We start from the raw sequence: 25532 nt of genomic DNA, 5'->3' as shown, positions 1-25532 counted from the left end.
GTACTATACTTTTTTTTGTTTTCAGTCCAGACAACTGTTAAAACTGCAAATAATTTTTAAATGATTTTAGTTTAATTGTACTTTGTGCTGTAAGACACTGTGCTTTAATAACAAACTGCAAAAAAGGCAGTCCATATTGCTTTCATTTTATTTCACAATGGAACGTTTCACAAAAACAGTAGTCTACTTTCCTGTGTTTAAGTGACTTGTGATTCTAATGATGGAATGGAGTAAGTCTCAAAAGCATCAAGTGAGCAGGAAATATATCTAGTTAGTTATATAGTTTATTATTTACAGGCTATATACTAAATGAAAAATATGCAGAGGATGCCTACTACAACTGGGATTTGTTAGCGCCCATTAGTATTGGCCCAGTTTCTAACATTCAAGGTATCATTAGCTTTTTAATTGCAATAATTCCTATGAAATTGGACCATGAATCATTTAGGCACCAGGAGATTCAAGTTTACTTCTCTCTTCTGTATTGAAGAGAGATTGGTCAGTAGCAGGGGAAGATTGGTTTATAAAATAGGTTTTTAGTGTTGGGTAGACAGAAGGCTTTCCCTGTATTGTGTCCTCATTCATAGTTGCATATTTCACTTTAAAAGTTTGCTTCACGATTTTGTACTAAAGAAGTGTGCAACTTTAGAGCTTTCTTTACACAGAACATAAACATCCTAAATCCCAAATAGATGAACAAAAAGGTGACACCTGTAGTGCAGAAAGGCCTAATTAAGTAACCAGTGGTACAAATGGGAGACAGTGACATTTGCACTCCTCTGTCACAATATATTAAAATCTAATATTCTTTGAAATGAAGTAGTTTAGTGGGAGTAGTTGTTACTGGGAGTGAGAAACAGTATTGCTGTGAACTGCTAAAGGAAAAAAAAACCCAGCCAAGTTCCTCTCTCAAAGCTGTTAATATGAACTAATTTCTGGCCTGCAATTCGGCTAGCAGTGGTGCTTTTCAATTAGCGGCCACCCTTTCCCTGGAAGCACAGATGCAAATGCCACTTTGGATTAGTGTTTGAATCTGTTCCACACTTAATCACTGCAGTATTGAAAAGTTCTAGAAATTACAACAAAAACCTCCACTGAGAAGCTGAGTACATTTCCTACAGCACCACATTCAGCCAGTCTTCATTCAATTTTTGGAGACCACGGGTAGAAAATGGAGTAGAAAAAAAAACTTATTTAAGTTGATCAAATTGTGAAGATTAGTATAAGTGATGCTATTTGTAAATAACACATACTGGGAAAAGGCTTCCAGTAGGACCTGCAAGGTATCAAATATGAGAATGTTCCCCCTGTATAAGGAGCTCAAAGTTAATATGTATACATATTTAAATACCAGAAATGAGGTAAAAGAGAAGCATTTGAATTATAAGGCACCATTATTTACAACTTCCACTATTGGCACGCACTCCAATAAGTCTCAGAGAAGCATAAATATGGAATTAAATGTTTTTAAGGAATTTTTCCAGCCCTTCAACCTTCATTTCTACAGGTGTGTGTGCTGACACCAAAAGTTTACCTGTCGCTGTTTCTGTGATGTCTCATTAGTAGTGGGAATGTAATCCTAAAATATGCAATTTCTTTGATGTTCTCCAGCATTGTGTCATGGGTGACACAACAGTGACAACAAATTAAAAGCAAAAATGCACCGCATCCATAGGCCTAATGATTGAGTTATGGTTCAACCAACCAGCATGGTCAAACTGCTCATCTCACCTTCACTGATGGCTTAAAAACACCTTCCTTTACCCACAACTCTTAAATGCTTACAAGCGATGCTTTGATAACATCACATGGGTATAAACCAGGTTTTTTTGCAATCCTCCAAATTAGGCTACCTGAACATTGGTCCAACATATCTGTTGAAATGAAGAGTCTCTTGTTTTCAGATGTACAGGTTATCTTCAAGTAGGAAGATGCACAAAGCACAAGTGAATACAACTGTTCTGGTCTGACTGAGTTCACAGGTAGGGTGCAGCAGTCAGTCGATACCAGTTAACAGTCTCCTTGCTCAAGTTGAAGTCCTTCAGTGGGAGTGTAATTCCACCTAGGAAGAAGTTCTCCCGTAACGATTCTGCACTGAGCACACTTAACTGCAGCTCCCTCTGTTTCAGAGTCTCCATGCTGTATCCGCTGTACACGAGCTGGGAGGTGAGAAGTCAAGAATTTTCTGGTTAGCCAAAAGAAATTACCCAGACTGCCCTCTCTTCTGCCTGCCTAGCCACCGACAGATGTCTGAGCTACACACTGTGACCATTCAGCACATCCCTTTCTCAGACAATGGGCTGAAGGACATCCCTGTTTTATTTTGTGCTCCAAATGTTAAGCGTTTAAAATGACTGAAGTACTATTTACACACCAAGACTTCTGAATTAATTCTTCTCCACATCATGAGTCAGTGAATCCAGGGCAGGGGGAGTTTTAGTTTAAGATTCCTTACCTTCTCCACATCAGTCCTCAGTCTGAGAAATTTCTGCTTCCTTGTAATAGCACACTGACCCACTAAGATGTTTTAGAAGATCTTATGCTATAAGATGCTTTATATTTAATCAGGGCACAAAGTTTTTGGAAACAGTTCCTTTTCCATTTATACATATTATGTATTTTTGAGACTATTTTTAGTGTAAAGCAGTACTATTTTAATTACTGCTTGGAATAAGAGATTATAGTAAGCTATAGGAAGTTATCACATAAAATTTCACTTGCCATTTCATTGAAAGTTGGGTTTCTTGTCTTCCGGGAGATTTTGGTTTTGCGTTTGGATGTTTTGTGCGTGTCTGGAAGTAAATAGGTTTTCACATAGGGATTTGGATCTGCACCATCTTCTGTAACCTACAGCCAAGGAAACAAGACAAGTTAGAAAACTAATTAGGGCCTAACTGCATATTTATTTCCAAGAGCGTAGACTTTGTAATCAAGTTAATCAAAAGCAGCAGTTAATTAAGTAGGCAGTTGGAAAATTTAGAAGAAAAGAGAGAGTTTCACAATTCCTGCATCAATCTAAGTCAAGATGGTAACTGAGAAAATGGAAAGTTTTTGGCAGTGAGTGCAGTATCTCCCCTTACCAGGTCTTTGATGTGCATCACCATGACAAATAGAGTGCTATTTCTATAGGATATGGATAGCTTCACTTCTCCTCCCACTTTGCCTGAGGTAGGACTCGATGGACTTGTATCTGAAACAACAGACAATTATTTCTTCTGTAATACTGGTACATTTTCATCACTACTATACTGACTTATCACATATGGCAACAAACAAGCCTTTGACCAAGTTCAGTTCCTGATTTTATTTCTAGCTCTCTAACAATGGAAAGGCTACAGGCTTTAAAGGTTTTTGCATTCTCTTGCAAGAACCAGCCTGGAGGTTTGGAGTGAAAACCTGAATAATTCAAGCAAGCCATAAACAAGCCCAAGTGATCACACACATTATTGCAATTTTTGGTATGCATGTCCTTGAAATTGTATGTAGGCACATTTGAAAAGATAGTTGATGCAGCTTTCAATGAGAGAAAACTACAGTTAAGTAAAAAACATTTCAAAGATTCACGGTGTAAATGTGTCAAACTATATAATTCAATTTATAAACATGTCTTACCTGCAGGTCTGGCTATTCCATCTATTCCTTCCACTTTGTCATCACGAAGTAATGGATGGAAAAAAGTATAAACAAGATCACACTAAATTTGGAAGAAAAGTTACATGTTAGTTTAAGAGTTAAAAAGCACCAAAACTCGAAAACTTGCATTTGATATAAATTATGTGTACTCACTTCTGCTACCTCTGGAGAACTGTTCATCAGGCTCTGTATGTAGCTGTTGAGCTCCACTTTTCTTTTGGCTGCTACATCTTTGATATGTGTTCTTCCCAGAACCATCTTATTAGGAAAGCTACATGAAAAGAACAACACAGAGTTTTCAGTTACTTTATCAGAAGTAAGTACAGTGGGATTCCATTGTCATTTCCATCCTGATGTGCTGACATCTGGGTTTTTTTTGGCCAATCCAGAGTGGAAACTCAGCATAGGTTATGACACTCCAGAAAGGCAAGGAAATATTTATAGGTAATTATTATATTTGATATGACCCACAGACCACAACACTGAGATGCTCCTCTGGATCTCCTCCTTAAAACTGAGAGACAACTGCTTTTTCCTTTAATTGCCAGCTTTGAGGTCTAGTTTGCCTCTCAGAAGTTTTGTCTCCATTTTAAGCTATTTCTTCCCCCACCCAGCTGGGAGCAGTTTTGTTGCTTTGGTAATAGTGATGAGTGAGTTAGGAACATACCCTGGTAACTTCCAAAGAGGAAAGAGAATGCCAAGTTTGTTGTGGAGCTCCTGGAACTCATCAAATGTTCGGAAGACAAATGTTGGCTCAACTTGCCCTTCTCTCAAAACTCTTACTACATAGATCTGCCCAAAACACAAAAATAAAAGTAGTTGATATAAAAACATTATAAAATGACTTAACAATATAATTTTTCTTCACAATCAACTCTTCTGTAGTAATTCTTCTCCTGAATACATATCCCATTACTATATCCCTTATTCCAACACTCGCATTTCATAGTAGAGTTAGAATTCTAAGTAGTTTAAGATGCAAAGTAACATCACATGGTCTTCCCACAAGCTAGATCCACAGTGGACAAATGAAGGGTGATGATGAAGGTAGGTAAGGCTGAACTGTGCACAATCTCCCTTTGAAGCCTCACTGGAAGTCCATACCAGGTATACAAAATGTTAACACTAGTGCAGGATTGAGACATGTATCTGTGGGGCCAGAACTACAAAAGAACCTTTCAGGTGTATTTTTTTCAATTTAATTCCCTCCTGATTCTAAAGGATTCCACTTTTAAAGTGATAATTTTGTGGGTGGATGCAAGTGCACTGCACTATACAAAAATAATTTTTCAAAGTATTGTGAGTACAGTCACAGGATACATTCACATTATTCAAGGGAAATGAAGTTTGAGAGCTGCACAGAAAATTCAGTTCAGCATCCTCATTTTATGGGCAGAGGAGTTACACTTTTAACATATAATTTAACTTTAAAAATCTAGACAGAATCTAGACCATCCTAACAATTTCCTGGAAGAGGCGAGGCTGTTTTGGCTTGGACCAGGATACTCAAATACATTTATTATACAGTGATTCACTACAAAGCTCTTGACTTCCAGCATTAGTCAGATTTGTTCTGCTTTCCCTTGCTGGTGTCCTACCAGATTAAGACATTTACAGCAAACACAGCTTGGAAAGAGATGTACATTTGCATCAGTCAATATAGCTCACGTTATACAAAAGTTCAGGACAATGTAACTTGATCTGATTACTCCAGCCCAGCAAACAGCAGTAGAGAAATAAAACAACTAAAAAAATTTGAAGAAGGTTGCACATCTGCATAGGAATTCAAACATTAAGTCTCAAAGTGTAACTCAGGTCTATTAAAATCCTGAGGGCAAATTGCAGTGCTAGGTGCCTCTAGTAAGACTAAGAGTGTAAGTGCATTAGTAGAGGAAACAATGCTTTTACTTAGGAGGAACAAATCAAACTTTAATGGAAGGTCAGACCAAAACCAGAGTGTCTCATTTTACTTACTTTACTTCCTACTCAGGAAGGAGCCATTTTACAGAAGGCAGCTACATAAAAGTCCATCAGCATGACTCAAATTTCTGTATTTTAAAATAATCTCCACCAACACTACTTCTGCCCTTTCTATTTCCTTCTAGATGCTTTTCAAGAGGTGTTTTCATTTTGCAAGATATTATGGGATGCTAGAAATGCCAGTCTGTACTCTAGAAGCGCTGTTGCTGGTTTACCCTGGCCAGCAGCTCAGCACCCACACAGCTGCTTGCTCACTCCCACCCCCTCACCAGTGGGACAGTGGGGAGAACAAGAGCAAGAGTGAGAAGAGATCTGTGGGCTGAGATGAAGACACTTCTGGGGAGGGAAGGTGACGCAAGACAATCGCCACAGCCCACAGGCAGATCCATGCTCAGCCAGCTCCCAAACAGCCACCTTGGAAGACAACCCTCTCACATCTCCTGCTTTCTTCCTCTACACCTGCCTTTTATTGCTGACAGTGACATTATACACTGTGGAATACCCCTCTGGCTAGTTTTGGTCAGCTGTCCCTGTCCCTTCCCTGTGTCTTGTTGGAAGAAAATACTCCCTTATCCTCCCTGAGTGGAAACAGCTCCCAGGTACTTACGTAGTGTTTATCTGGGTTGTATCTCTTCTGATACGTGAACACGGACACTTGTTTGATTCGGCCGTCTTGTTTGAGAGAATAGGTTTTAGCAGAAAACGACAGGATGGGCTCATCATTAGAAGGCAGACCTGAGAAACGCAGCTGAGCCAAGTTGTGAATGAAGAAATTGAACTTTGTGGCAACACTCCCCAGACTGGATTCGATCAGCCTAGAAAACGGAAACATCAAAACACACGAAAAAGGTTCTGTCAATTCATCAGACTCAAGCTGAAGAAAAATAAACCCTATTTCTTACTGACAAAGAAAAGGTTTTTGAGTGATCATTGGGCTATATAAATAGTATCATATCAACATTTAATAGAAGACTCAGTATCCAAATTTGGAACAGGTTTTTAGTGAAGACATGAAGGCTTTCCAGACACGCATCCAACTTTGGAGCCCTGGCAAGACATGGACCTCTTGCAGCAGCTCCAGAGGAGGGCCACAGGAATTATCAGAAGGATGAACACCTCTCCTGTGAGAACAGTCTGAGAGAATGGGGATTGCTCAGACTGGAGAAGGCTCTGGGGAGATCTTATTGTGGCCTTTCATGGGGAGGCCATTCCTGCTTAATGGGAACTTATACAAAAGATGGGGACAAACTCTTTAGCAGCACCTGCTGCAAGAGGACAAGGGATAAAGTGTATGAGGACAGATTCAGATTAGATATAAGAAAGAAAAATTTTTTTACAGTAAGAGTGGTGGAACAGGTTGCCCAGAGAGGTTGAAGATGCCAGGATACATCTCTGAGGAAATTCATCTAGTTGTAGATGTCCCTGCTCAGTGCAGGAGGATTGGTCTTAGATGGCCTTCAAAAGTCCCTTCCTGCCTAAACTTTTCCATGATTCTAAGTTGCATGCACACCACTGCAGTTTCTCCTGTGTATCTGAAGTACAGTAACACTTTTATAACACATTGCAACATCTCAGTTACACTGTATGCACTCCTCCACTTACAGTGGGTCATCATCCCTCCCTCCCCAGTGTGCAAAAGCACTTCTCCAAGAGAACTTCTTCACCATGCTTTCCATCATATACTCTGCTATTAAATAATTTAGGATGTATTCAAAATGTAACTGTTAAACAGCCAGACAGAATTATTTACTCTCAGCACTTTAATTATATTTCACACCAGGTCACCCCTAAAATCTAGGCAAGGTACTTTAGCACAAGCATGACTCTTACACAGAATTAATTGATCTTACTTATGTAGTTAACTGATCTTTCATGAGTACAGTGTAACTGTTCAACTTGCACAGACTTTGTGACCATCCCTAATAGGTTTTTCCCTAACAGAAATCTACCATTAAGAAGATGAAACTGAGAGATATTTTAGTTTTCCCTTATCCAGTACCTTGTAAAGAAAATGGTGGCTTCTGCATCTGTTGTTTGGGGCTGGAGAGCATCCTGGACATACTTCAAATCCTGAACCCCACTTAGTTCTGGTAGACCAGAAGAAAGCATCTACAAGAAATTGAAATTTAGTTTTAATGCAATAAACCAAATATGATTTTATACTGAAACGATTAAGACTGAGACCCTCAAATTCATTTGTAGCTGCACTAATTTGCTTAATACTAACAGCAATAGACACCAATTACTTATAATCAGCTGTTATTCACTATTTCTGCTGAATTAAAAACAGTTAAAAACTCTTTGCAGTGCTATTTGTGGTAGTACATTATTTTTAAATTTTCAAGAAAGAGGTGGGCAGTAAAAAAGCTTAAAAGATTCCAAATGAAGCTTTCCCAAAAAGTAGATCAGATGTTTCTGGCTTTTAAAAAAGGCATGCATTATGAATTTCTGCAGCATAAAAAGCATAGTTTTTAATACAACCCAGCATGACAGATCTATCAATTCAATTGAATATGAAAAATGATTACCAATGAAAGTAGGTTAAGGAAGAGGCTGGCATGTTTCCTTATCAAGTTGTAAGCTTGGCAACAGAGATCCACAAACAGCTGAAAGCGAATTGTGGGTTTTTCCCCACCATTAATGACATAAGCCATATCTGATGTCAGCACAAAAGGAGCTCGATCCCTGTTCAAAAAGCACAGAATTCATGAGTTCATCATAAGGTCTCTTCATTGTCATGTGCTTCCTGCTGCCCTCCATCCCCATCCTGAGGTAATGATATTAAATATTCCATTAATGCCATTTCATGGGTTTGGATTGGGCTCCTCTTCCAAATGCTGGCCCAGGGTACACAGCACATTGACATGGTACTGGACCTACAGCAGATCCCCAGAGCAGCACTTGGAAAGAAAATCACTTCAGTCTCTACATTGCTTAGGTACAGAAAATACCTTTTAAAGCTACCAAACATTTGTGCATGTCCCAAAAACTTCCCGAAGTCGATGTGGAACATATGCCCGGTGTTCCGGAGCATTATGTTATCATTGTGGCGGTCACAGATTCCCAGGACATAAGTGGCTACACAGCATCCTGCACAAGAGTAGATGAAGTTCTCTGAAGCCTGGGAGGGAGAGAAAAGAAGTGAATTGAGGTCAAATATCAGCGGAAAAACGTAATTCACGTATTCAATAGTCAACCTCAATGAGTGCAAAATCCAACCCAGGCAAAAAAAAACTTCCTTTTTTTCCCCAAATACTGTTCTTCAAACAGTTACCTTTGCCAAAATCTCTTGATATCCCACTTTCCAGCAAAAATGGTTATTTTATTTGATTTTTAACATAAATGAAAGAGAAAATAGGAGTTAGCAAAGAAAAGGGTACAAGACTTGTATTTCCAATGTATTGTAATGGCATTATAGTACAAAAAAGGATGTTAATTTTTGAATCTCACATGTACAAGTAGAGGCCGCTGCTCCTAACTACAATTAAGAGCAGCCTTCTTAAATTTTACGTACATTTTTTCTATATCCAATAAAAACTCTTGATGAGAATCCTGAGAATCCACCTGGCTCCTATTTATGGGGGGGGGGGGGGAATTTTAATTTGCTCTTTTTCAAGTATAGAAAAAAATTAAGTTTCTTAAAGACACAAACCAAACGTTTCAATGGAAGACCTGGAATATGAATGTCATTCTTTCATCAGATTGCACTTAGCCCTTTTATAAGATCCTAAAAACAAAAAACAGTGCTGAAAAGTTACCTTTTCATACTCCTCCTCTGTAGGATTATACTTCCGCAACCATTCAGCCAGAGGCTTGTCCTTAAAAGAACCTGTCACTCCATATTCCACTTGAATTTTCCTAAGTGTATCTGAAGCAGGAACAAGCTCTACCATGCCTTGATATAGAATAAAATAAAGTGTATTTAGCCATCTCCTTAAGTAATTCTGCATTTTTATTATTCATTCCTAACAATGATGAATCTTACAGTTTTAGACCAACCTCCTTGAGATCCTGGTTCTGTGTAAAAAAAATTCTATTAGTCCCCTAAGCATTTCCACAGACTATGTTACAAAGTAAACCATGAAACATGTAGCAATCCAACTTAGATTACTTCACTACAACTAGTTACAGTTGCTACAATATATACTTAAGTTATACTTTGAATAATTAGTTTCTACCACACAAACTTTTACTCTAAATTGGGCAAAATACTTTGATGCAGGGAATTCCCACACACTGATAGTGAATTAATCTAGTAACTTTATCTTTATTGTCAAGTATTGAAACAGACCAGACAGTGGACTTCATATGTGGCCTTACTTTGGAGAAGTAATTTACTAAAAATATTTGTACAGCTAAATCATAAAAGGAAAACATTTAGTTGATTAACAGAATTTTACTTCTGTTTTGGCAAGAGCCACTAAAGGTACATCTGTAATTTACATCCATTTGACTCTTCCCCTTCAATCTTTTGAGTACTTTAAGGACACTAATATTAGCAACAAGAAAAAAAAAGCTACATAAATCAAGTCATCATTCAGAGTAGGAGGAAAAGCCATCTGTTTCTCTAAAAAGCAAGTCTTACATAAATAGAAGCTTTTTGCTTAGTTTTGCCAAACTAAATTTCCATCTTTTCCATGTATTTAAGAGTTTTAGTCATGCTGTCCATCTGAATAAAGAAATATTTAATTTATTGTTTATCATCTTAAATGTCTTTGGTTTCTACTAGCTAGCTCTAGCAAAAAGCTTGTTCAAGGTGCAGGGCACAGTATTTGCACTCAGAGTTCTGTGACCTACTTTCAAGCCCCAGAGACAAGTTCATATTGCCAAGGAACTTTCACCAGAATATGACACAAATGCTGGGGGACAGACAGTGTGCGTGCGTGTCGAGGGCTGGTTCAAATTTTTCTTCTTTTTGCACGTTTCAGTACCAGAATGATACTCCCTGACTCAACTGCAGCAGATTCCAAATACTTCAGCATTTTGGTTCGCATTGGAATACTTTCACCATAATTAAACTTTCAGAATAAGGATTGCTGTAACAACATTATTTCCTTGTGTTGCAGTAAGAGCAACCTGGATTTTTATCACTGTATTTGTTTGTCCCACTGTTCAGTGACAACAAAACGCTCAAAAAAACAAATCTGGATGCCACTCAGCCATCAGGAAATTCAGAACAATCTAACTTATTATACTCTCAAGTACTGAAGTTCCTTGCAGTGGAACTGTTCCTTGGCACCTTCTGCCCAGAGGTTTTTCATTATCAGTGTGACAAGAAATTGAAGGGGGGAAGCAAAGATGAAAAGCAATATCTGGTTTAGCACCTCGGTCTTTTCCAGTTGAGAGACACTTGAAGATAACCATCCTTAGATCCAGTCCCTCCTGCAGCCAGATCTTATCCATGATCTTAATCATTTGTAAAGCCAACATATCTTGTCTCAGATCTTCTCCAACCTTAAATAGAAAAATAAAAAGTTAACCAGTGACACAACAAACTTGAAAGAGAAACAGGCTACAATTAAACTTTCACATGTGGTAGATTTTTATGTTTTATGAACTGTTCACTTGTTGCTTTCTAGATACACAGGAGCAAACTCCTGGAATAACTAAGCTTATTGGTCTATGATAAAATTAATTGATACCAATGAAATAGTGATCATCATTCAACTTCTTTATTTTCTCCAATACACATAATAAGACCTACCTTAAACATCACATTAATTTCTTCTCCCAGTGGGTCTGCATTTATCAGTGCAACTTTGAGTGGTACTGCATTGGAGCTGAAGAAAGAACAGGCCTGCAAGTAGATTTAATGTCAATGGTCAGAAAGGACTATTCCTGCAAGCCCAGAAAACAAGACATTCTGACAACAAGCAGGTTTGACACACAATGTGTCCATTCAGACTTTTAACATTTCCATTGTGGTGAATACGTGCTTCCTTTGAATAACAAGCCCTTTGGCTGTTATTTGTTGAATTCTTGTACAAAAGCCAACAGTGCTGCACAGTGATGTTTCAAACATTCTGAAGAGTGAATAAAACATGAATAAATATTTTATCAGCAGCTTTTTCTTGAAACCTAGAAGATGTATTAAAAATGTGCATTTGTGTGTTTCACAGTACCTTCTCATTTATCTGCTTTCAAGTCCCTGCTCATGATTTAATAGTTACAGTAGAGAAGGAAAATGAGATGAGCTGTCTCTCAAAGACAGGATTAGTTCAAGCGTTAGCAAACCTTTAGGTTTTCAGTCATGCGTGATGATATAATCAAGACTGTGGTTGAACAGATATTGTCAAACCTTGCAGAGTTCTGGAAAAATAATTTACCTGCTTCTCCTACATTATTACTTGCTGGACCTTCACAATTAAATAAAGCTACTGCCTCCCTCTCCAGCATATCTGAACACAATCAGTATCAGGTAGTTTCACGTGTTTCACAGTAGTTACTCGCTGCTTGAACTTTATATGCGTGGTCAATTTCCTCTTTTGATTACTAATGCACACAGGACATTTTCATGCACTTTCAGAATTGCTGGTCTCAGGAGACAGGGTCTGAAGATGTAGTAAGTTATTACAGATATATGTCTATGCTTTTTAACACAAGTGCCCTTGTTGGTTTTACACTGTATTTGCACACATTTTATCTCTGCTCACCGAATTTTGCTGCCTTATTCAATCAGTGTTTTTGATTAAACCCCATCTCCACAGCATAAAGAGCCATCAAGCACTTGGTCCTTTTCATTTGTAAAAGCTGTACCTAGATGAAATTTTTACAAAAGGGTTTTGAAACCCTGAATGTGCAGTACCTTAATATTTAACTCTTTTGCCACAAGACTGGGATTGAGAGGCAAACGGCATTTGTTCTTCAAGAAAAATAACTGCACACGCTCCATGCCATTTTGCAAGGCAGCCTGCAGACAGAAAGAAAATTCAGCTGACATTTTCCTTATTGAATCATCTACAGAAAACTTCTGGACAAAGTTACCCTGAAGGCACTATTTCAACTCCTCAATGTCAAAGCAATGCTAGAAACTACAGCTCCTGGTTTAGCTATGACAAATACCTAAGCTTAGCAATGTAACACTCATCACACATGTTTGTGGGGTTTTTTTTGACTGAACCAGATGACAGCATCCCACTCTACCAAACTCTATGTTCTATCATCAGCACAAAAACAGATATCCCATTCCTTTGCATGATGAGATCATTCTTCAGCAGTAATAGGTTTAAACTAATTTCCAGTTGATCATACACAGAAACCATCCTATACTTTCTTGCCCTACCACCTCACCACCATATGTTTTAGGTGACAAACTTGACAAGAGCATCAACTTCATCAAACTTTGCAGAGCAATAGATTCATAAAACTTCCTATACATTTACATAACATTTTGAATTTAGACTAAAAAGACAATTAAGTGGATTTGTTTTGAATTAAAAAATATACACACCTGCCGAGCAGATCCACTCATTTGCTTTACTCTTTCTGCTACCATTCCAAAGAGCTGCACTAGCCTGGTCTGCTTCTCCAGCTCTTCCCTCAGCCTTTTTCCACAGACTGAAAGAAAAGCTCCCAGAATTTGCTCATACCTTACACCAAACTTTGTATCATACAGTGTATCCTTAAGAAGCCTGAAATAAAGGATATAAGTTAAATTTTCCTATGAAAAATACAGCAAACAATGCAATATTAAGACATAAAAATAGTTTAGTGAATCAGTACTATGTATGTCAGAAGTTACTGATATAAAGGATAGAAAAAACAAGAAGTTTGTGCTTTGTAATGGCACTATCTTTCATTAAAAAAAACAAACCGACAACCAGGATCTACATTCTGTATAATCACCATTCATAACAACCTTTGTTATGTTATTAAATGATGATGTTAAGAAGGACCTTTTTATCTGAAATATTAATCTTGTGGCACACACATTACACGAGCAATGAACAAAGAACCCCTTACCAGTACAGGTAGTGCGCAATCCGAATGCTTCCCAGTGCCCGAGCCAAAAGAAATTTCACAAGAGCACTGTCAAGGTAGGTTTCATACTTCAATGCCTAAATACAATGGAAATTACATAAATCAGGTCTGCACTTAATTCATGATTAAGACATATTCTGTGACTAATGCACAGAGTTACCACAAATACTTTGGACAGTCACAAAGAGATTATTTATTAAATTGTTTCCCCTACTGTGCATTACAGTTAGAGGCACACAACTGCACTTCTGCTACTGGTCAGAAGCAATTCCTTTGGGTTTTCAAGAGCCAGAAAAATTCAAACCTCTGTGTAGGCAGAAAGTCTCACCTGCACAAACTGAGGGAGGAAATCTGTTAACTCGTCATCACTCAATGTCTCTATCCAGCTCACAGCTGTATTTCGTACTTCCTGATCAGCAAACCTAGAAAGTCACCACAAACCCACATCAAGTTTTCTCTGTACATGTAGGATTTTTTTCTTTTTTTGAGATCAGCTAGATAGAAAAGCAATCACAAAGTCTTTAAAAGCTCAATAAGGGACCTACAAGGCCCTTCATCACCTAAGATGCAACCACATGTGCATGTTTAGGACAAGCACACTCAAACCCTCTCAAAATGCTGGCTGTATAAACTCCTGTCCTGTTGCATGTTAAACTTCAGAACCCCAACCACAGTTGCTGTGCTTTCACTACATGACTTGGTTAAACATACATCAATAAAGTAAGCATGGGGTTCTTTAAAATTTTAAAAACATTTAACTTTTTCTGCAAGAAATTCAGCAGTATTTTCCCACAGAACACCATTCCAGGATCTTCTACCAAAGAAGAGTCATTTAATGCTGAACAAAACACAAGAGATTTTACTACAGTTTTCTTACTTTGAATCAAGTAGTTCCAGTGCAGCTAAGGGTGATAAAGGAGGCCACCTCTGAAGTAATGAATATATTTCTGGAAGACTTGCCCAGTCCCAGTGAGGGGCACTAACCAGTATTTTTGGTAGGCTATTAGGATGGCTATGACAATAATGTCTCTTCTCCCACAAAAATTCTTTATCTTCTTTCGACAGCCTGCAGACAAGAGCATTTCAGTTGATAATGCACATCACAAACCATCACCTGAATAACCCCAATGCCCCTGATTGTTGTATTCAGACAGATAATTTAACAAACAAAATGGAATTACATTGAAATTACTCTTTCCTCCACAAAAGTCAAAATAAGAAGCCAAATAAAGCCTCAAACATTAAGGAAACATTTGTTCAAATTTATAATTTGGGCAGGACAAAAATAAGTTTTAGTATAATCTGAAATAAACCAAAACCATTAATGTTTGGTGCAGATGAGTAGGAAAAGCTGACAGAAAAGCTCCCATGGCACATGAACAGCCACTGCTGGAACACCCTGGAACTGAGAAACTGCCAAGTAGGAACAGGTGACTATAACAGGCAGGCAAAGGGGCAGCAGTCTTGTAGCAAAAAACTAACAGCACCAGCCAAGGAAAACAGAAGGAAATTCAAGTCAGGTAGTACCATGATTTCACACATTTAATTCAATCTCTTGTTTCAGTCTCTACAGGTCTTCAAGATATATTAAAAAAAATTAACAGAAACTCAAGAATATATAAGCATTCCATGCCCTAGTTACAAATTGTCATGTGCAAAAAGAGCCCAGCTCTTTCTGAAGAGGAGATGAACATACCCAATGGTGCTATCCTTGGAGAGAATGGCAAGGAGACGTTCTCTCAATGGTTTTTCTAATGTTTCTACAGAATGATGCACAGTAGTCTTTGCAGCTTGAGGAATTTTATATTCAATATCAAAAGTATGGGATGGGAAATCAATCTGAAAAAAAAAAAAAAAAAAAGATAGATGATGCAAGTCCTGAAGTAGACAAAGCTCACCCTTCCAGCAATCTCAGATGTTTGAGTATCTGAAATCTTTAGTTCTACAAGTGAAACAGTCCTCAGATACTGTTTGCTGAGTATTTTTTTCCATCTCAATTCTTCTACATGACTACAGCTCCTAAATGTACAGCTGTGTTATTGCACAACGCAGTGGCTGGAACACTCCTCAGAAGAGAAGTGAGAATGCTTAGAGCAGAGATAACCAGAGGTGTTCAAACCCACACCAGTGGTTTCCACCCAACCACCCACTCAGGCCATGTTTTGGGCCATGCCTAGTAAGGCACCTTCTCTTTGGAGAGAAGATTGAATTGAGAAAGATAAGTGCTTGTGTTCCGTAAAGGAGCTGGAATTGCTCCTGCTGGTGTCCAGACCACTTCCATCTCGGCACACGTTTCTATGGATTGCTTTCAAAAACATTCTCTCCCAGTCCTGCCAGCATGACATGCCAAAGCACTTCTGATTTCTCTTACTTCCAGACAGTTATTCAAAAACAGATTTGCAGAGACTTCCAGGAGCTTCCCATTCTTTGCCCTTACAGTTTAGTAATCACTGTTCTATACTGACTTTCAAATATTAATGAACAGTACTTTCCCTCTCCCCAAAACATTCACCTAATAGGACTTACAAATCACAATATTCAAACAGAGCACAGAGTAAATCAAAATTAAGTACAACCTGCAATACTATTCTGTCCATATTTCCTTTCTTACTGGTCATCCCTGACACATGATGTGGATGTGATGTGGTCCACAGTTGCAACAGCTTTGTCCCACTAGTTAACAATCTGAGAAAAGAACATGTACAGGTTATTAGCATCACAGCCTGTTTGCTTCACCAAAATATTAGTTGTTTAGTTGAAATTAATTTACTGAGTTTCACTGGCTGTCATCTGTACTTTAAGTCCTTTAAAGGGATGCACACAGCTTTTAGGTGGAAAAGGCCAAAGAAAAAGTTCAGTGTTGATTTAGTTGACACAGATAAATTAGGTGCTCCCTGTTCTTTAAGTCAGAAAAGGAATACTTTTGCCTCTGAGAAAAACTGAAAATACACACACACACACACACACACACACACACACACACACACACAAACCCCCTCTCTTTCTTAGCTTCTAGAAAAAAGACTCAGGCATATGAATCTTACAGGCATCACCATTTGCTTGGACTTCTCACATTACCAGATTCTGCAAGGGCATATAAAATGACATTTGCATTTGCCAGTGTATTCCCAACATTAAAACCATTTCCAGCTGTAGTAGGGCACAACTGAAGACACTTCATAAATCAATTAAGTGTTGAATGTTAGGTACAGAAAACTATCAGTCTTTCAAAATCAAAATGTTGCTCAAAAGACTGCTTAAAGGCCAAGGCTTAAGTATATTTTGCAAGACATTTTAGGGTTTATAAGTATTTCAAATAAAGAACAGGTTGTTATATGTAAATATTGATTAACTAGGAGCTTGTCATGCCAATAAAAATGACCAAATCATGCCAGTAAAGCACAACTGAACAGCTTATTCTTTTTAATAATTCTCCAATTTAATACAGTTGCCACAGCCTTCTGTCTCATCTACAAGTAATGATGACTTAAGCCACTCCACATGCACTTCAGCAGAAGGAATTCTAACTTGGCCATGGATTCTTCCAAAACATATACATGACCAGTTTTGTTCTCCCCATATTTCAGTTAGTTTCGAGTTGCAGCTCCTGCCTGACACTGATGCTATTTTCAGCTGTAAATGGAGTATTTGGCTACCAGTTTTAATTACCTAGGTCTGGATTTAATTTATGTGGACTACAAGTGGGTTAGACCACGAAGCATCTCTACAGCTCTTACATACAGGCCACTCAGCAAGCTCCGGCACAACACACACCATTGTAGTGCTCTGCATAAAAAGAAAATACAGTTTTCTCCCCAAACTAACTCCTATGAGAACACCATGAACACAAGATAAATTTGCAATTCAAATAAAAAGCTGTGTTTTCAAATACTGTGAAATGTGGTATTTAGATAGGAGACTGAAATGCAGCATTTAAACAGAAGGTTGAAATAAGCATCGTTTGTGAAAAGAAATCCAGGCTTTGGTGGAGACTGAAAGCAGCTGCAGGCCATCTTTACAATGCTGGAAATCCTAAACTCTGTGACACCCTCAAGCTGTTGGAATCATCACCAGACAAAAGAGAAAGCAGAGCAAGTAAACTCAAACCCAGAATCAGAGGACACAAAGCACACGAAACAGGCACAAGCAATAGACAGCAGTAACTGTCCAGGAAAGACCTGGCTGCCTTTCTGCAGCCTTGCTTGACAATTTAAACTCCCAGTAGGACCTGGAAGTCAGCAGCACACAAAAATAGGAAACCTTAAGTATGAATGTAGAGGCTGTTTTACAGTGGTGTGATCACTTCTGCACCACGATGTCTAATTTGGGCACTGTGGTTCCAGCCTACTGGTTAATGTCTCACTGAGTAGCTGCCCCAGTGATAAGTGTTTTGGAATGAGCTTTGTAATCAAACTTGGAAGAACAAAGCAACTTGAACCAATCCAGAAACACTCAGCTTAGGGAAGTTACAGCAGGCTTTTCATTCTTAGTGAAAAACATGTAACAGCATCCAGCAGCTGTATTTGAAGGAAAGTCAGTTCAAACTAGAAACATGCCACAAGTTTAACACACTTGCTAATTATCCCTTTATTTTAATTGTTTCAAATAAATCCAGCTCTAAATCAAAAGGAATAATTTTAGAATATTCTGGGGTATAATCATCCAAGCAATATTCAACAATATTCCAGCAGCGAAGCTTTTTTCATCTAGTTAGATGGAAATCCTACAACACAAGACAACGTTTTGTCCTCTCTTTAATGAAATGTATTTTTTCTGAATCAGTATAGTTTACAATTCCTACTTTTATCATGGCCTACTATATTCAATATCAGAGAGTCAATTTCTATAGTTATGGGTGTGGAGGAAGCTCTACACAGAGCAAATCATATTGATAATCTTACCCATGGTTTGGATACTTACCGCCTAAAATCAAACAGAGGTAGAGAAACCTGACCCAAATTCTCTGGGCCCTTTCTCTGCTTATTTGAGTCAGGGGAACTCCCACTACTTTGATTTAAGATTCCAAACAAAGTCAGACGTAAGACTGATTCCAAAGGCAACTGTGAAATCTGGATGGGGAAAATTATTCTATAAAATAAAAGTATTAAAAATCAGTCAATTAGAAAAAAGGCAGCAGTTAGTAAGTTACAGGCTTATCCATATAATCCATTTATGCCTCTTGCTTTCAAAAAGTCAATTAACATTGAAGAACAAGTGCTAAATATCCATGCAATCATATTTCACTCCATCTCCCACACCAATGGTTAGTAAAACCTGCTAAATTACACTCCTGCACTATAGTCAGATTTGGAACAACCCTTTTAATCTCTGTCTGTTAAATCACACTCCCTGCACAGAATTGACTATCCAGCATAACCAGTTTTCCCACTCCACTCACTAGGAAGGGCACACAGAATTCCATGTTAGCCACCTCCTAATTTTTCAGATTGAAAGGGTCAGCTGCCAATAGTTTCCCATCCAAATGAAAGAATCGAGAACTACTAAAAGTTAAATTCTAAATAGAACAAAACCCATAAAACAAGCAGCTGAGGAGTATACACATCACTGAGCTATTCAAGCTTCCACTTCTGTTTATGCTGTTTTTACTGCCTAAAAATGTTTAGCTTGATTTGACAATTGCATTATAAAGCACTACACTGCTGCCAACAGCTTTTGAGCAATCTAGCAGACCTTTCACTGCAATACACTAGTACCTGCCAGCAAAAGATGTGACAATTAATCCCCTGCATCACCAGAAGAAAAAAAAGTACTCTCAGAGGAGTACTCTCTGAAGGCAGGTGTTCTAGAAACTCTCAGTGCTGATCTGAAATAATTTGTTCACCACAAACTTTTAGGGTATTCCTTAGGGTCTATCTCTGACCTTTAAAAACAGTCAGGAGAGTAGATATGGGGCACCATGGAGCTCACATGATGCCTCAGCTATGACAGGCTGCCTGATAACTCAAGTGGCAGAGATTAAGCTGTGCACAAATAATGAAAAATATTCCTCCTTCAGTTAGCAGATACCACCTGCCATGATCTCTCTGTCTTTTCTCTGTATGCCCTTCCTTCTTCCTTTCTACCCTTTGTATTTGGAATAAAAACTGATTCAGCATTCATGTTAATAAAAGTGAGACATTGCTTTTCCTCTCCATTTACATAAATTGAGCAGTACATACAAGCAAGCTTCATTCTTTAATCCCTCTTACAGCAGCACAAACCATTCCCATTGCAAGGAATGCTACCATCTTCCCATCTCCCTGTAATTTTATGCTACAAACACATTAGCACAGGGCACATTGACACCTGTCCAGCATTTCCATTCCCCCTTTTACCATGAGTGCTGAAATACCATTTGGAAAAATATTTCAGATTTTGATCAGCAAATTGTTCTTTGGATGCTTGAAATGGAATTAGAGCCAAGAGTTGTTTGAATGACAGCATTCAGCAGCTAGCTAAAAGAAAACATTTTATTGAGTTTTAACAGATTAAAGTCACTTACAGTTCATCCCACTTAATCAAGTAGAAGAAGTTCTTGTATGTGCCAACCTTCTTGGACTGAACAGGTTTGAAGAGATCTTTCCCATTATGAGTCAGAGAACAAATCAAGTAGTATTTTTCATAACTGGACAAGGAAAAATTTAAACATAAAAACATAAAAACCCATACAAATATTAAATATATATATATAAGAGGAGGAATTTTACAATAAGTAAGTCACTTACTTTGACACCCAACCAGAAGAAATTCCATGAGCAGCAAATATTGTGAACTGGAGATGTTCTGTAGCAGTCCAAGCTTCCTTGGTACTCTTACTCTCTTCTGGAGAAATTACTGCTGAACTGCTACAGGAATTTGTGTGGAGCTGCAGAAGGGCCTCAACTGCTCTTGTTAACTGGTCTATACTCACTTTCAGAGGGTGTTCAGGCCGCAGGGAACCTAAATGATAATTCATTTTGAATGCACTTCTTCCTAAATTAGCCACCTCAAAACAGTTTTTAAATAAAAATTGAAGAACTTTACTCACCAGAGGGGCTCTTGCTATTGTCATCACCACATTTTAAGGATACCTATACAATAAAGTCAGAGGAAATTTCAATACTGAAAATCCATATTGGTTTTCCATGGCTATTAAGTATCTTATACAGAAATTCTGAACTATCTGAATTAGGTTCATATTTAAGTTTATGTAACACATCTTTTCACTCAAAGTTCCTCAAGAGTTAACTAACAGCGTCACAATTTCCATATGATGCAGCAACTATTCACCAAGTTCAAAAGCTCATTTTTTTGTCAAGTCAACTGCTTTGACATTCTTTATATGAATTCCAGAAAGTACATTGGAATATTACCCAGGCTAATCTAACTTCTCTAGGCAGAGATAAAACTTGCTCAGGGCTGTTATGGATGAAAGCAGAAGTCATTAGCTTATTGACCAGTAATTTAATCTGAACAGCTTTAAACAGCTTTTTTTTTTTGCTGTTTTGTTTGTGGCATTTGGTAAGGTACCTTTTGCTGGCACAGTTATAAATTTACCAAATTAAAAAAATATTAAACAACTGAGAAAATGGACAGTAAGGACTATTACTTTTACTATCTCTGTTTGCTTCTTGGTCTGCTAAAATGGAAGTCTCAACATGATGCAACATCACAGCAATGTCTAGTCTCAACAAAGACAACACTGGAACCAAGAGGTGACAAACAAATCATGGGAATTCACTCCCTTCTAATCAGGAAGTGTTTCATGCCCAATTCAAGTCCTGATAAAACTAAAATTTTTAATGAAAACTAAGCTAGTGGTTTAAAATCAAACCCCAGTGAATTCCTAACTTCCTACAAAGTTTGCCACGAGCGCTGCAGAAGATGAAAGCTCTCCTTACACTTCTAGTGTACTAATTGAGCATCTTCAACCTAAAGTTAGATTATGAGAAAATTTCACATCCTTACAAAAACACGGTCACTTCTTCCAATCACAAAGATTACTTTGAAAAAAATAAAATCAACAATAGCTTACAAAAGATTACAATGCAACAGTCTCCAATACTTATGGCATTTTTGTTTCTGAAAGCAGTCCTACATGCCTTCCTACACATTATTGTGTAGATCAATGTCCATTATAAAATAATCACAGGGTTTTATTCATAAAATCCCACCTTTTTCAAATTCTACTGGAGCAATGTTATTTTTGGGAGCTGTTTGTACGCTGTAATCTAATTATTTCTACACCTTTCTCCCACCAAAAAGCAAACATTGAAAAAATATTTATATGCTGTATTTCACTATGTTGTCTTAATGTCTTCTGCACCTCCCTGTAAGAATTTTAGTTCTTGTGACAACTATATTTATCTGTCTTCTGCTCAGTATTACAAACACATCACTGAACTGATGAAGCCAAAAGCAAATAGAGCATCACGTGAGTTGCCACTCTGGTAAGGCAGCAGGACAACAGAAATAGCATTGTAAGATTATTTAGCTTTTTTATTTGCACACTTCTCCACTTAATGACTGTTTTTGACAACATGACTTGAGACTGTCCTGCTCAACTGAACCATTCATTATAAGGCAGTTGCATCACGAAATTCTGTTTGAGAGATTTTGGGTTTGTCCTTATGCTCAGGAATGCAGGAGCATGAACAGTTAAGAGTTTTAAGATGCTATTGCTAGTCACAAACACTACTAGGAAAATAAATGATGCCAATTCCTCCTTTAAAGCATAACTGCATTAATTTTAGACAGCATGAGCTCCTGTCAGTTCCCCTCAGTCAGATTTAGTGGCATCTGCTGTGACACAAGTTTCTAGTTACAGAACCAGAAAACAATACTTTAAAACCAGTTTTTAAACAGTCACTATTTAGAAAAGGAAAATACTCCCAAAGCAAGCTATTAATGCAGCAGAGAGATGTCAAAATAAATGGAAGATGTCAAGTAAAATACATAAAAAAATATATAAAACCCAACAAAAAATGCCAACAGAACCCTGATAGAACTGTTGCTGGTATTTCCAGCTACTAAAGACTGCAAAATAAAATTTATCTGTTAAAACATGCAATTTATAGAGTGAAAGTTTACCTCAGCATTTTTAATCCTTGGGAGATTAACAGCCCTCCTGAGCTTCTTCACTGATTCCGTTATTGCAGGAGTCTCTACACAATCCAATGTAGAACAGATTTTTCTGACAGTCTTAATTACATGATCTACTGCTTTATGCTGGTTCTAATAAGGAATGTATGAGAGAACACATTGATCTGATCACAATTGTGAAACCCAGTATTGCTTTAATGTTTTTTAATGAATTGCCAAGAAAACATCACTATGAGATGCACATCTCCATTATATTAAACTCTGGTGTAATGATTGGAATAAAGAAAAACCTCAATATTGAGAATTTCCTTATGAATGCCAAAAATACAGTAGGACAGATCCTGGAATGGGGTGCCAGGAAATATTAGGAGGTTCCCAAGCATTTTTTTATTAAACTGTTGGCAAACAATTATTTTCTAATGAGATACTAAGCTCAATTTCCTTCATGAACTAAAAAGAAAGTGCAATTCAAAAAAGAATATCCAATTAGTGTGAGAAAACAATGCTAAAGAAGCAGTGTTTCAATTTCAGCCCACAGGTTGAAGTTACACTGACACTTCGACTACTTACACTACAGTACTGCTTCTAGGATGGAACTAATCTTTTTTACTTCACTTTTAATTTACTTTTAAAGGGTACTTAAGACAAAGTTGAGCTGCTCCTAATATTCTCTTCCTTCTACTCTTTCAAAAGAAGTAAAGCCACTCGAGTGAAATCTGAATTATCCTAGGTTTCCTGGGGTTTGTTTTTTAATGTAAGGAAAGTCTTCACCCAATTTTAAAGAACACATGTAGAAAATTAAAATACTTGCTTCAAAATAATAGTTTACTTTTTAAAGAAGGTTTCTTTCACAATAACTTCTGAGCACTTACAACTAAGTAAGAGGAATAGCTATTGCAAAATTCTCTCACTGAGATGTAAATTGATTCCCAGACATATACTTGTGGCCTTCCTACAAATGGATAGCCAAGAAGTAATTTGAATCAGAAATTTTTAAATTGAGAGCTACCTGGCAACGATTAACTGTTCTGGTAAGAAAATAGCCACAGAAGTCAGAAGACACTGTAAATATTTAAGCCATTCTTCCAAAGCTAACAAATTGAAGGTAACAGCTTCTTTGTGACATGGAAAGAGAAATTTCTACTCCTATTTTCCTCACAGGCTCTCAAATCTCAATAAAAAGACAATTGATAATTTTCAGAATATTGAACAATGTGAAATCAAAGCCCACGTGCAAATTATTTATGGACTACCCTTCTTCACTTGGATTAGCAACCTTCAGCTCCTGAATATGTAAAGGAATTCACTTCATGAAGTAAAAAATTCAAATGCAGAACTGCTGCTATTTGGACCTAATCATCACCACCTACAAACTACATCTCCCAACCTCAAAAAGCTCAATTTCCTACAAGCTCAACAAAGGGTAGAACACAAATATGAACCAAGATGTTTTGCATTCCTCATCTCAGCCTGTGAAATCACAGCTAAACAAAGAAGCTGCAGCAGCTGCAAGAGCAAAGCAACAAAAGCACCATCATGGGAGGGAGCAGTAACAGTTCACTCTTCTACAAAAAAGTTGTGTTCAAAACTACCCTTGAAAACATGGTGAATCACCACCAAGGGAATTAAATAATATGAAGGGAGTATGGAAATAGCAGACAGCAGCTTGTTCAGGCCTGCATTCCTGGAGAGGCAAACAAACATAGTGGAAATGAAAAGTATTGCAATTAAGCAATTCATTTCAAGACTGGTTAAAAAACACAGTTATCTAGTGTTTAAGCATTTAAGACTCCAAGTTACATTACCATCAGCAGTTAAAAGCAGCTTCTCCTTTGAGAAATGAGCAGGTTATATCCATAAGCTTTTGCAGATGGCATATTACTCTAAACTATTCAATATCCAAGCTGCTTTAAGCTACCTGTCATACAGACACATTTTCTTACAGGATATTTTAAATTAATTGAATAATGCAGAATAAAAAATCATTATGCTTTGTGTAGAACCTCCTTGTATGTTCCAAACATGCTTCAGTTCTAACTCCCATTGCACACAACCATTCCTGCTCTCTATCATGCAGATTTTGATCTGTTAGTAAATACATCCTTCATGGCAGTCAACAACAGCCATAGTCAGAATTCAGGCCTCTTCCCTATTCTCCTGAATTAACCTCTTTCAGCATGTTTGGGGCAGAGATTATTTTGCACCCCAGGACTTGGAAGATACATTTCTGGTTGTGATTATCAGGTAATAAATGGTTTGCAAGAAAAGCCAGGAAGAAAAGAAGAACAGAAATCTAAATACCCATAATTTCACATTTGACAGCTTGCTCACAGTTTCCCCAAGAAAACCTGCAAGTCTTTTTGCCAGCTATCTCACCAGTGACTTTGGTCATGCTACTTTTGGTTCAGCAATAAATCTTACCTCATTCTTAAGGGCTATGTTAACTTGCTTGTGATACACCTCAAGAAGCTCTTCAATGGAAGACCTGCAAGAAATAAAAGCTCTTGGACACAAGAACAGAACAGAACACCACCTTGGTCAGGAATTCAGTGGTGATCAGCACTTGATTATTAAAATAACCACAAAACACTACCTTATGATAGGTTCTCTGAAAGGCTTTTCTACTTTGTAGAGGTGTTTGGTTAGATGTACAGGCGTCCTGTCATCATCTTCCTGCAATAAAATATGAGGTACTAAGTCAAGTTCACACCCTTCTATAACATACAGACTGTTTTAGAAAATTAATTACTAACACCTGGGGTGTTGAAGGGGAAACATGTAAGGTGATCTCTTCAATGGGAAAAAGAAATAACTACTTAATAGCCTGTGAAATGTGTACACATGGGGACAGAGGGAAG

The 25532-nt window shown here is 37.6% G+C and overlaps 1 protein-coding gene across 3 annotated transcripts in view; it reads right to left on the bottom strand.

Annotated features, from left to right (window-relative positions):
- Positions 1-356: 356 nt before the first annotated feature.
- Positions 357-25532, bottom strand: part of PIK3C2A (phosphatidylinositol-4-phosphate 3-kinase catalytic subunit type 2 alpha) — a 49259-nt gene continuing 24083 nt past the window's right edge. For all 3 annotated transcript variants that reach the window (XM_084208419.1, XM_084208421.1, XM_084208420.1), the window contains exons 7-33: positions 25268-25347; positions 25096-25159; positions 22663-22806; positions 20621-20663; positions 20319-20532; positions 20096-20218; positions 18514-18681; positions 16170-16278; positions 15290-15432; positions 14471-14659; positions 13922-14015; positions 13576-13670; positions 13064-13244; positions 12419-12523; positions 11318-11410; positions 10938-11067; positions 9372-9508; positions 8565-8734; positions 8142-8298; positions 7613-7722; positions 6221-6428; positions 4301-4425; positions 3787-3904; positions 3613-3694; positions 3081-3190; positions 2722-2847; positions 357-2159 (exon numbers count right to left, since the gene is read on the bottom strand). In XM_084208419.1, coding sequence (XP_084064545.1) covers positions 1977-2159; positions 2722-2847; positions 3081-3190; positions 3613-3694; positions 3787-3904; positions 4301-4425; positions 6221-6428; positions 7613-7722; positions 8142-8298; positions 8565-8734; positions 9372-9508; positions 10938-11067; positions 11318-11410; positions 12419-12523; positions 13064-13244; positions 13576-13670; positions 13922-14015; positions 14471-14659; positions 15290-15432; positions 16170-16278; positions 18514-18681; positions 20096-20218; positions 20319-20532; positions 20621-20663; positions 22663-22806; positions 25096-25159; positions 25268-25347 — 3501 coding nt within the window. In that variant the 3' untranslated portion in view covers positions 357-1976. The remainder of the gene's footprint in view (positions 2160-2721; positions 2848-3080; positions 3191-3612; positions 3695-3786; positions 3905-4300; positions 4426-6220; positions 6429-7612; positions 7723-8141; positions 8299-8564; positions 8735-9371; positions 9509-10937; positions 11068-11317; positions 11411-12418; positions 12524-13063; positions 13245-13575; positions 13671-13921; positions 14016-14470; positions 14660-15289; positions 15433-16169; positions 16279-18513; positions 18682-20095; positions 20219-20318; positions 20533-20620; positions 20664-22662; positions 22807-25095; positions 25160-25267; positions 25348-25532) is intronic.

This window comes from Fringilla coelebs (genome assembly GCF_963513975.1).
Source record: "Fringilla coelebs genome assembly, chromosome: 6".
NCBI lineage: Eukaryota > Metazoa > Chordata > Aves > Passeriformes > Fringillidae > Fringilla > Fringilla coelebs.
Note: the sequence above shows the minus strand (reverse complement) of the source record. Positions and strands in the feature narration are given on the sequence as shown.